The sequence below is a fragment of the Cetorhinus maximus genome, chromosome 7 (assembly GCF_964194155.1).
Source record: "Cetorhinus maximus chromosome 7, sCetMax3.hap1.1, whole genome shotgun sequence".
Taxonomy (NCBI): domain Eukaryota; kingdom Metazoa; phylum Chordata; class Chondrichthyes; order Lamniformes; family Cetorhinidae; genus Cetorhinus; species Cetorhinus maximus.
In genome coordinates this window covers 23,173,337-23,186,134 of record NC_135885.1, presented here as the reverse complement: position 1 = coordinate 23,186,134, position 12,798 = coordinate 23,173,337, and the positions used below count along the sequence as shown (strand labels likewise).

Sequence of the window (12,798 nt, the reverse complement as noted above, 5' to 3'; positions counted from 1 at the left end):
GAGTATTCTATCACACTACTGGCTTGTGCTATGCAGATGGTGGACAGGCTTTAGGAAGTTAGGAGGCGAGTTGCTTGCCACAAATACCCAGCTATGACCTGCTGTTGTAGTCACAGTAGCTATGTGGCTGGTCCAGTTAAGTTTCTGTTCAATGGTGACCCACTGGGTGTTCATGGTGGGTGATTCAGTGATGGTAATACCATTGAATGTCAAGGGTACATGGTTTGATTCTCTCTTGTTGGAGACGGTCTTTGCCTGGCACTTGCGTAGCATAAATGTTACTTGCCACTTGTCAGCCTAAACACAAATGTTGTCCAGTTCATGCTGCATCTGGGTATGGACTGCTTCATTGTCTGAAAAGTTAAGAATTGAATTGAACACTCCAGTTATCAGTGCACATCAGCACTTCTGACCTTAACATAGAGGGAAGGTCATTGATGAAGCAGTTAAAGATGGTTGGGCCTAGGACACTACCCAGAGGAATGCTTGCAGTGATGTCCTGGGGCTGAAATGATTGGCCTCCGACTACCACAGCTATCTTCTTTTGCGCTAGGCACGACTCCAAACAGTGGAGAGCTTTCCCCTGATACCCAATGACTTCAATTTTACTATGTGCTCTTGATAATGCACTCAGTCAAATACTGCCTCGATATTGGTCTCGTCTCACCTCATGGACTTCAGCTCTTTTGTCCATGTTTGAGCTAAGGCGGTAATGAGGTCAGGAGCCAAGGAGGAACCCAAACTGAGTGTCAGTGAGCAGCTTGTTGCTGAGTAATTGCTACTTGCTAGCACTGTCGATCATGCACTCCATCACTTTGCTGATGATTGAGAGTAGTACTGGTGCAGAAGATGGCTGGGTAGGGTTTGTCCAGCTTTTTGTGGACAGCACATGCTGGCAAATGTCCACTGTTGGGTTGATGCTATCTTTGTACCTGTCCAGGAACAGGGTGGCTAGGGGCGTAGCATGTGCTGGAGCATAAGTCATCAGCATTATAGCTGGGGTGTTGGTAGAGCTTTATCCAGTACACTCAGCCATTTCTTGATGTCATGTGGAATGAATTGAATTGGCTGAAGATTGGTATCTGTGATGCTGGGGAGACAGTGGCATAGTGGTATTGTTACTGAACTGGTAATGCTCTGGGGACCTGGGTTCAAATCTCACCATGGCAAATGGTGGAATTTGAATTCAATAAATATCTGGGATTAAAAGTCTAATGATGACTGTGAAGCCATTGCCGATTGTCATAAAAACCCATCTGGTTCACTAATGTCCTTTAGGGAAGAAAATCTGCTGCCCTTACCTGGTCTGGCCTACATGTGACTCCAGACCCACAGCAATGTGGCTGACTCTTAAAAATACCCTCTGAGCAATAAACGCTGGCCCATGAGTGGATCACCTTCTCGGCATTTCTGGCTCCCCCATCACTGCGGATGGGGATGTTCATGCAGCACCTCCTCTTCTTCCATTAGGCATTTAATTGTGTACCACCATTCACAACTAGATATGGCAAGATTGCAGAGCTTTGATCTGATTCGTTGGTTGTGGGATCATTTAGCTGTTTAGTATGCATGTAGTCCTGTGCTATAGCTTCACCAGTTTGCTACCTCATTTTTAATTATGCTGGCATGCTCTCCTACACTCCTCATTGAACCAATGTTGATCCCCTGGCTTGCTAGTAAATGTACAGTGAGAGATATGCCAGGCCATAAGACTGCAGAAGGCTGTGGTTGAATGCAATTCTGCTGTTGTTGCTGATGGCCTAGAAGATCTCATGGATGCCCATTTTTGTGGTGCTAGGTCTGTTCTGAGTCTATCCCATTTAGCATGGCGGTAGTGTCACGCAACACAATGGAGGATGTCCCCAGTGTGAAAAATGGAATTTGTCTCAGGACTGTGTGGTGATCACTGCTACTGATGGGCCTGCAACAAATCGATTGGTGAGATCAAATAGATTTTCCACTTGTGTTGGTTCCCTCACCACCTGCTGCTGGTCCAATCTAGTAGCTATGTCCTTCAGGACTCAGCCAGCTCAGTCAATAGTGGTGCTACTAAGCCGTTCTTGGTAATGAATATTGAAATTCCCCTCCCAGAGTATGATCTGGGCCTTGCTACACTCAGTGCTTCTTCCAAATGGTGTTCATGATGGATGAGCACCAATTCAACAGGGAGGCACTAGGTGTTAATCAGCAGGAGGTTTCCTTGCCCATATTTGATCTGATGCCTCGAAACTCTGAGCCGCTCCTTCTCGACTTTATACCACTGTGGCATTATCTCTGGTAGACTGGCCTTGGCAGTACAACAGGACATACACAGGGATGGTGATAGAGGACATTGGCTGTAGGGTATGATGCTAAGAGTGTGACTATGTCAAGCTGTTGCGTGACTAGTCTATGGGAGAGCTTTCAATGTTGGCATAAATACACAGAAGTTAATGAAGAGAGCTTTCCAGGGTCTCCTGGGCTGGGTGTTTTTTTTTTAAATTTATTCTTTCAAAGGATGTGGGTGTTGCTGGCTATGCCAGCATTTGTTGTCCATCCCTAATTGCCTTTAAGAAGGTGCTGGTGATCCCTTTTCTGAACCGCTGTAGTCCATGTGGTATAGATGTGGTTAGGGAGGGAGTTCCATGATTTTGACCAAGCGACAGTGAAGGAACGGCGATATAGTTCCAAGTCAGCATAGTGTGGGGCTTGGAAGGGAACTGCAGGTGGTGGTGTTCCCATGCATCTGCTGCCCTTGTCCTTCTTGGTGGTAGAGGTCACAGATTTGGAAGGTGCTATCCAAGAAAGCTGGACATTGTGCCTTTGTCATATCTGAATCCAATGCCTCGGTCGCTGCTGCTCGATCAATCTCTTAAGAGTGTCAGTGAGCTGGAGGTTTTTCTCAATGACAATCCTAGATTTTTAATTTCATATTTATTTAATCAACTGAATTTAAATTCTCCAGCTGCTGTGGTCAGATTTGAACTCATGTCGCTGCATCGTTGATCCAAGCCTCTGCACTACTAGCCCAATAACATAGCCATTATGCTACTGTATCTTTGAAATATGTAATCAATCTGCCATTCTTTGAAAAATGGTGTCAGTATGTGTAATTCTCAAGTGTGTCCATGTTCAAATTTAATTGTGCTCACAAAAATAGTTTGATCATCTCCAAATGATGATGTTCTCAAGATCCTCTGGTTTCTTGGCATATTTGAAACAGACCTGTGCAATAGAGAGGCAGAGTGGTGGCCTGCAAGTTCTAACACCCACGTGATTAAGTTCCAAGTCTCTGGAATTTGTATTTCCATTGTTGAGAAAGGAGAAACAAGTGTACATGTTGGTTCTCTGTTCTACATTTCATGGTGGTATTAAAAATTGTCTAAAATCAGTATTCCATCAACCCCCAAACCTCTTCTCCTCTGCACCCCCACCACCATCCCCCCCATTCCTACTCCCCAACTACCCTGACCCAGGCATTTTGCAGCTCAGGAAGTATTTCCAGCTTCACTATCTGGAGGTTTCCTTTTCCAGTTGTTCTGTCCTCACAAATCCAGTGTTACATAAATTCCTTGAAAGGTGAATTTCCATTAACATAGATCCTGCAGCGCCATGCGTTGCTTAATGATATGCTTTGGGCTTATGAATATTCAGCACCTCATTTTATTTCGTAACTCTATTTTAAAAATGAAAGTAGCTTTGCTCCCACCTTGTATTACCGTTCCCTCCTTTTTTCTCTATTTCCCTCTCTGTCTTTCTTTGAGTGTCGTCTCCTCCTTTTGTCACTTTCTCCCTCCTTTGTCCTTTCACTCTGTCCCATTTCTCGCTCTGCCTAGTGTACTCCCCCCACCCTAGCCCTACGCACACTCACTGACATTGAATTACATCTGCTGTGCTTTTTATCCCATTGCTGCATCTTGTCAATATCCCTTTGCAGTTTCATTTGGTTCAAGGTACTAATTATTCCTCTTATTTTGGAATCTGAAAATCATGACACTACCCTCTCTAGATCTATATCCAAATTCTTGATATATACAGTGAGCAGCTGTGGTCCCAGAACAGATCCCTGAGGAATGCCATTGACCACTTCCAACCATTCTGGAAAAACAGCCCTCAACACCTCCTCTCTCTTTTGGTTTTTAATCTGGTTTGCAATCTTCCCCCAATTGCATAACCCTCATCCTTCTCTGATAAGCTCCCATGTGGTACTGACTTCTTTGTTTAAATATGCAATGCTTGCTTTGCGTTAATTATGTCACTCTTTGTACAGGTCTGTGTACGTTAAAAGAAGATGGTCACATTGTTTCACTGCGGCCAATTAAAAACTGAAACATGAAAATAGGATTGAATGAAATGCAGTTCCCTTTGCAATATTTTTTCAACCTGCTTCCAATCTCACCCACTTAATATTGTCTGGAACATTCCTTAAAAAGCTAACAACCTTCATTTTACTTATCTTGTTAGAAACACTGCGAGCGTCAAAAATCTAACATCAGGATTCGATTCAGACCATCTCTTTTCCAGCATGTTGGTTTGCATTCATCACTGGCAGGCAAAATTCAGAAACTGACAGTGAGTACCATTTTTAACTGCTGTCACAGCATGACATTTATAAGTTTGGGTTAATTGAAGGGAAATGTGATGTAACTATTAATTACACTTTTTTGTAAATTGAGTTTTTCCTTAGAGTTTAAGAATGATCTCCACCTTCTGTTAATGTTTTCCTACCCCTGGCTTCAGTGTGGTGAGAAAATTGCAGCACCGGACTGCTGAATCTCAATCCACTCAAACTGTGCTGCCTCCTCGGAGATTTGCCCGCAGTGCTTGTTTGAGCCCACTGCAGTGTTACAGCTGAAGTCAGTACTGACACACTGAGCTCTTTAACAATACACAGAGAGACAGGTATAACATGTGCATGACCAGATTATGCTGAGAAGTCTATGCAAAGGAGCCTCGAGTTTGAGAGGTTCCTTGCACTTGGTTGTAGCCTGTCTCAAACAGTTTCATAAGCATTAATTCAACATGTTTAATTTGTACTGACAGATTAGTGTAATGTAAACACAAAATTTAGTCTAAGCATACATGACTGACCTCATGTACAGTGCATTTTCATTTGAGCTGCTAATATCCGCATTTGAATTAAATTTAAATGCAGTTAACTCATGAGCGACCCTTTTTGGAAAAAGAAATACATGCAAATTAGTCTTAACGAAAACGCAGACTGGCAGTCTTCGTTTTTCTTTTTCTTTCTTAAACACCCCATGCACCACCTTAAACATTCATTCTCTCCAGCCCTGGTGCGCAGCAGCAGCAGTGTGTACCATCTACAAGATGCACTGCAGAGGCCAAGGCCCTTTTGACAGCAGCTTCCAAAGCTGCAACCTCCATCACCTAGAAGAACAAGGGCAGCAGGTGCATGGGAACACCACCACCTGCAATTCCCCTCCAAGCCACACACTACCTTGACTTGAACACGTATTGTCATTCCTTCACCATTGCTGGGTCAAAATCCTGGAACTCCCTACTTAGTAGCCCCATCGGTGCACCTGCACCAGATGGACTGCAGTGGTCCAAGAAGACGGCTCACCACCACTACCTCCAAGGCAATTAGAGATGAACAATAAATGCTGTCTTAAGTGATGTTTCGGAACCAGTTAACTCCCAAAATATTTTCCAGTTGACTTCTTCCTCTGCACCTCATGGCTGAATGTATTTATTCCTAATTTTTAAAATAATGAATTGAAGCTCCCAGATCAGTTTGATCAACTCTCCCTGACCCACCCTGTCCCTTTTTGGCTTTAAACCCCTTTGAAGGTCAATTTGAAGTCACCACTTTTCCAGTCAGATCAAACCGATGCAGCTGACAATTCTTCATAACTAAGATTCCCAGGAGACATTATTATCTGGATAGGGCCAGAACCCTCCCATTGGCAGAGATCTTGTAGCTCAATATTTTCAAAAGAGGTTTCTCCTTGACAGTTTCTCCCTATCAATTGGCATTTTCTGCTTTTATCGTTGAATAGAACATAAGAGTCCTTTAACTGCTTAGCACCTCTTGACTGGAATAATTCCTCTGGGAGAGTGGTCAGAGTTTCAAAATGCATTTTATAAAATGCATGGGAGGAGGGGGCACGCTTTGTATTGCAAGCATATGCCCCTTTCATCTCGTTTTTGCATTGTTTCACAGAAAAATGTAACTTAGGTTTACTTTTGCAGCCAAATTTAAAAAAACGGTTGAGCTTGCAGTATTTATAGTAGGTGCATGAAATTTTATTACCATTTGCCTCATTATGCATTGATGTACCTTTTATCCAGAATTTTGAAAGCCAATAGATCATAAATAGATTGTGGGTTGTTGCATCTATGTGGCTTACAGTATTTGGTCAAAATCAATCCCTGTTTGCGCCTGATCCTTTTTCATGTCGCCTCCATATCACTCATCCCATATGGTGATCTTGCACAATGCTGCCCCTTTTGTCCAGTCAAGTGCAGAGTGCGTGGGTTTAAACAATGGTATTAATCAGCTTTAAAAGCAGCAGGGATTGGCAACAACAAGTCCCAGTAGGAAAGTTGAAGCCCCACAGTGGATCATGCATTGAATGGGAATGGTACTAAGCATGCCTACCAGCAAGATCCCAACTTAGATCTGTGCTGGGATAGCTGATACCAGCTAGGGCAGGCTTGTCCAACCCTTTCGCATGCAGGGCCACATTTCCATTTTTCTCACGCATGGTGGGAGGGGTCTGATGTGCAAATTTAGGAAAGGTAAGGTTTGGCACAACATTAAACATGAATTTTTTTTTAAAAAGCTGATGTATGAAAAGGAACAACTTGGGGCAAAGAAATCACAATAATAAATTGATAATTTTTTTAAAATGAGTGGTAAATAGAGACAACCATTAGAATGTAAAAGGATGAGAGTGCGTGTGTCCAGCTCACTCCCAGTCTCGACGCTCACTCATTCACCCTCACCCCCTGTGGGAGCGGATGAGAGTGCCTGTTGGTATGTGGGGGCGAGAGTGAATGAGAATCCTGAGACTGGGAGTGAGCCAGCCACACAACCCCCACCTCCTCCCTCCCTCACTCCCTCACTCACTCTCACTCTCTCTCTTCCTCTCTCTCTCTCACCCTCACATACACTCGCTCACTCACCCATCCTCTCTCACACTCACACACTTGCTCACTCACCCATCCTCATGCACACACGCTCACTCACCCACCTTCACGCATTCACTCGCTCACTCACTCACTCACCCACTCACGCACACACGCTCGCTCGCTCACTCACACACACACACACACACACACAGACACGCTCACTCACCCACCTGTATGCGCACACACTCACTCATTCCTCCATCCTCACACTCACTCACTCACTCCCCCTCTCTCTCTCTCACACACGCACACACACACCCCACTCACACCCTCACACACATTCCCACACACACACCCCCTCACACACACAATCACTCACCCACCCATCCTCACACACTCACTCACTCACACATACTCACCCTCACTCACTAAATTGGCTGTGGGGATGGGGGGTAGGTGCGATTAGAGCAGAGGAGAGACCTGGAGCGAGGCCTGAGGCCTAGCGACACCCAAACACAGGTGCCCAATGACAGGAGCGTCGGGAGGCGGGGGGAGAGCCGGGAGGGATGTGGCCGGAGCTGGGAGAGACGTGGCCAGAGCTGAGAACAAATGGCCAGAGCATCAGGAGCGGTGGGAAAACAGCCGGAGTCACAGGAAATCATGGTGAACGGTGGCTCCGCGCTCTCCAGAGTCTCCCAATCTCCATGTACACTATTGAGCCTATTGGCAGCAAACATGGGAGAGAAACAGGCTGCGATTGGAGGAGCAGTCCTCTGCAGAAATCTTCAAACTTACCGAGCTGTCTTACCGGCATTTTCACCAATCGATCCGGAGGCCACATGGAGGGGCTTCACAGGCCACATTGCGGCCCTTGGGCTGCAGGTTGATCAAGCCTGAGCTAGAGCATTGGTGGAGATGCTGCAACATTCCTGATTGCCATCTGGTGGCTCTTGTTGGGAAGTGCACCTTTGTGGATGTTGACTCTGAACAGTTTTTGGCCCCCTTATCTAAGAAAAGATATCCTGGCATTGGAGGCAGTCCAAAGAAGGTTCACTAGGTTGATCCCGGGTATGGAGGGATCTGCTTATGAGGAGAGGTTGAGTAGTTTGGGCCTGAACTCATTGGAATGCAGAAGAATGAGTGGCGACCTTATTGAAACATATAAGATTCTTAAGGGGCTTGACAGGGTAGACGCTGAGAGGTTGTTTCCCCTTGTGGGAGAGTCTAGGACCAGAGGGCATAATCTCAGAATAAGGGGTCATCTATTTAAGACAGAGATGAGGAGGAATTTCCTCTCAGAGGGTAATGAGTCTGTGGAATCCTTTATCACAGAGGGCTGTAGGGGCTGGGTCATTAAGTATATTCAAGGCTGAGATAGACAGATTTTTAATCAGTAAGGGAATCAAGGGTTATGGGGAAAAGGCAGGAAAGTGGAGTTGAGGATTATCAGGTCAACCATGTTCTCATTGAATGGCGGAGCAGATTCGATGGGCCGAATGGCCTACTTCTCTGCCTATGTCTTATGGTGTTATGAATGAGGAGTCCACCTGCAGTACCACCACCTAGGTTAAACACTCAATAGGGAACAAGTGAAGAATAGCTGAGCTATTTGGATGGTTGGTGATCCTCATAGAAACATATTTCAACAGTTGAGTCTGGAGAAGAGCTGAGAAAATTAGAGAAAAGTTAGACATTGCTGGATATACACTAACAGCTTTGGTCCTAAGGTTTATGATTTCATCCGAAAACCTTCAAACGTTCAAAACATATCCTGAGCCAGGTCATAATTTAATCCTAAATGCATTTAATCACCTCGACCTCGTCCTAACAGTGTTAAAATTGTAATCTCCGTCATCATGGAATGTTGTTTATCAGCATGTAGCATGTCGATAGATACAGATGACAGCCATCGATAGACGCAACCAAATTCAGAACTTCGTCAAAAGCAAATGCAACATATTCCAAAAATGAGTTGATTATGGCTCAGATAATGTTAAACCATTTAAGCTTTGCTTTCTGTCCTTGATGTTTTTTGAACTTATTTGCAATTTTTCTAACATCTCCTCTATTCTCTAATTGTAGAAATCTCCTGACAACACTAAACACATTTAGTTTTCTTTCTGGAATAAGTTGACTTCTAGTGAAATAGAATTATTTGTAGCAGTTCAGAAATGTCGCTTTCTAATGTTATTGCAAATGCATTTTTAGCATTAAATCATATTTTCTTTATATATTGCAAAACTGAGAATTGATTTTATTTGCATTTAACAACTGAAATTTTGTGGTGACCTTCTTTTCCTCTCCTAAGGATAAAGATTTTATGAAGCCTTTACTCCACAAAATGCACGTCAATCCTCCTGCAGAGGTCTCAACCTCACTAAAAGTTTACCAAGGCCATTCATTGGATAAAGCGTATCTGGGAGAGGACTTCTTCTGGGGCATTACTCCTCTTGCCGGTGACTATATACTTGTCAAATTTGACAGACCATTGAATATAGATAGGTAAGGACACCAATTTAGAACTGTGAGGCCTTCTTATAGCAAATTTGCTGTTGTGATTTTCAAGTAGAGTGATGGGGCGCAGAAAGATTGAGTATGTAAAAGCTCCAAGATCAGCAACAGTTTCTTCCACACATTGGGACGTTGTAATGTTTAAAAGAAACCCCTCAAGAACTTCACAGAACTAGGTTACTGAAAAGCGACGCCAAGAATGGTCAGTTTTTTAGCGGAAAGGAGAAAAAAAAGAGGAATAATCAAAAATCCATCAAAGAAATGGCTCTTGCAGAGGTTTTCTTCTGGAGATGAGAAAGGTGTGGATAGGAGAAGGGAAGGGCAGGGCAGGAAATCGCAGAGGGTCAGACCCAGGCAGCTGAAGATCTTGTCATCAATGGTGAAGCAAAAGAACGGAATGTACAAGAAGCAAGAACCAGAGGAACGAGGTGCTCAAGAGAGGATATAGGGTTGTTGATGGTTTGGGGGAAGAAGGCCAGGAGATTGTGGTGGTAAGCTCAAATAGCTTCTTAACTGGCATGAATATCCATGATGCAGAGTGAAAAGAAAACAATAACTGTGCTGTTGGTTAAAACTGGCATTAATGAATGGCAAAAGCCCAGATACCTGACCTAATGAAAAATTGAACAAGTTTTAAAGAATATTTTTTAAACCAGAGTTTTTACAGTATTTTTTAAATGGCCTATATGTGTATCAATATCGCAGAATACTTCATCACTTCTGTGGAAGTCCTGCCTCATCTACTAGACCTTGACTGGACATTTTATGGCAATTAGACCTTCAATCCAGTCTGCACGGCATAAGATTACATGTTAATTGAATGTTTGAGATATAACCTGTTATTGTAATCACAGCATTCCATCTTAAACCTGCCCTACTGTTATGTACATCCTATTATCCCATGCCAAGAACTGCAATTGATTTTTTTTGCCTCTGGCTTGCTTCTGAGCATTTTAGGATGTTTTCATTATTTATAAATATCTTGAACGAGCACCATTTCAGGCAATTACGAAAACAAACATTTCTTGTACATGTAATGGTCACACTATTTTGTATGACAAGTTACTTCAACACAGAATTGTAATTGATGAGAGTAGATTTTGTCTAGCGACATTTCTCTGAAGCCAGCACCCATGATTTCTGCTGCAACCAGTCTCTCCTTGGCCTGTTTCTGTTCAGTAATAGTTCACTGGTACACCAAGGTTTTCGTTAAGTAGTCTTTTTCCTTAAAGTTTCCTAAGGAAGAAGAAAGAATAGTGCCCATTACAGAGACTTTGAACATGAATCACATGTCAGCAGAAACGGATAGGCTTTTGCTTTTGCCTCTCATGTTTCTTTAACAGAATTATGCACAGAGGTTTCTTCATGAGTCACAACTTGGCCTGGGTAGAATGCATGCTCAGGCGAAGTTTACTGGCTTCTGTTCATGAAAGGTTAAGTTAGTCAAAGCGTTATGTGCATTTACGGGATGTGGTTTTTAATTTGATTGAAACAATTTGGTAATTTTAAACTTGCCAGTTTTCGCTACGTCTTGTTATCTGACAGCCATCAAGTGAAAAGTTGACCATCCCTTTACTGAGAAAGAGAGTCATTCAACACTGCTTTCAAGCATTTAATGGCTGGTTGTATTAAAGTTTCAGCAGGGGATGTATTTTTTTTTTGTCTCTTCTTTAAAAAAGCTAATAAATATACCTTGCTACATTCCAAAATTTTAAAGAACCTCGCTTTTGTAATTATAAATTCTTATTGGCATTGTTTAAAAACAGATATGTCCATCGTTACATAGAATTTTACTGCACAGAAACAGGCTATTCGGCCCCAACCAACCTCCCACCTTCAATCTCATCCTATCAACTTGTTCTTCTTTCTTCCTCTATAATTATCTAGTTTCCTCTGAAATCCATCTACACTAGTTGCTTCAGTCTCTCTCCATGCAGTGGTGAGTTCCACATTTTAATCACTCTGTGTTAAGAAGTTTCTCCTGAATTCCTTGTTGGACTTATTAGTGACCATCTTATATTTATGACTCTTAGTTTTCGATTCCCCCACAAGTGGAAACATCTCCTTTACTTCTGGCCTATCGAATCCCTTCCTAATTTTAAAGGCTTCAACGAGGTCACCTCTCAGTCTTCTCTTTCTAAGAGAAAAGAGCCCCATCCTATTTACTCTTTCCTTATAGATGTAGCCTCTCAGTTCTGTTTGTACTTTCTCTGGTGCATATATATCCTTTTCATAGTATGGAGTCCATGTGTTATTTTTAAATCAAAATTGAACTTCCTCCAATAGATGAGCTAGAAGACAAATCATACAAACCATAAAGCAACCACAAGCAAGGTACAGATAGCCCTAGTGGGGGTGGGGTGGGGTGAAGGAATCAGAGAAGGCTAAAAGGTAGAGATAAAACAATGGATGGAAATACATTTAAAAATAATGGAAAATAATGGAAAAGAAAAATCAATATAAATTATTGGAAAAAAAGAGGGGGATCGGAAAGGGGGTGGGGATGGAGGAGAGAGTTCATGATCTAAAATTTTTGAACTCAATATTCAGTCCGGAACCCACCCCCCACCCCACTAGGGCTATCTGTACCTTGCTTGTCCTGCTTTCTATCTTTAATTATCACATTCCTTAGATAATATCACCACCTTCAACACCTCTTTGTCCTTTTGTCGATGACATCTTTTGGTTATCTCCACCTATCACTGGCCCTTTATCCAGCTCTACCTGTTTCCCCCCCTCCCCCCCCTCCGCCTCCTTAAACCAGCTTATATTTCACCTCTCTTCTATTTTTACTTAGTTCTGTTGAAGGGTCATTCGGACTCGAAACGTTAACTGTGTTCCTCTCCGCAGATGCTGCCAGACCTGCTGAGTTTTTCCAGGTATTTTTGTTTTCGTGATGAGTATTGATCTCTTTTGTAAGGCACCAGAGAACTTGCACCTATGGAAGTGTAACCCAACATGACATTAAGAGAAATTGGATGAGAATTAGCAAGAAAATAAGTGGAAAAACATTTTCTATTTGATACAAAGTGATGTCAAAAAGAACATTTGCCTCATTAGACTTGTAACTAGAATGAAATAGGTTTGTTTCCTAAATTAATCATTTCTTCATTCTAATTCACTCTGAGGAAATATGTCAAAAATAACAGATTTATTCTGTGCACATGAGATCTTGGTCACTTACAAGATCATCTCTGACTATTTTCACAA

General features: G+C 42.7%; 1 protein-coding gene across 6 annotated transcripts in view; it reads left to right on the top strand.

Annotated features, from left to right (window-relative positions):
* mgat4a (alpha-1,3-mannosyl-glycoprotein 4-beta-N-acetylglucosaminyltransferase A) overlaps window positions 1-12,798 on the top strand; it is a 261,997-nt gene that overhangs the window by 213,402 nt on the left and 35,797 nt on the right. For 4 of the 6 annotated variants that reach the window (XM_078545192.1, XM_078545191.1, XM_078545190.1 and 1 more), the window contains exons 10-11: window positions 4,444-4,551; window positions 9,386-9,579. In XM_078545192.1, the coding sequence (XP_078401318.1) occupies window positions 4,444-4,551; window positions 9,386-9,579 (302 nt within the window). The remainder of the gene's footprint in view (window positions 1-4,443; window positions 4,552-9,385; window positions 9,580-12,798) is intronic. The other 2 variants (XR_013577081.1, XM_078545194.1) reach the window with 1 other exon arrangement.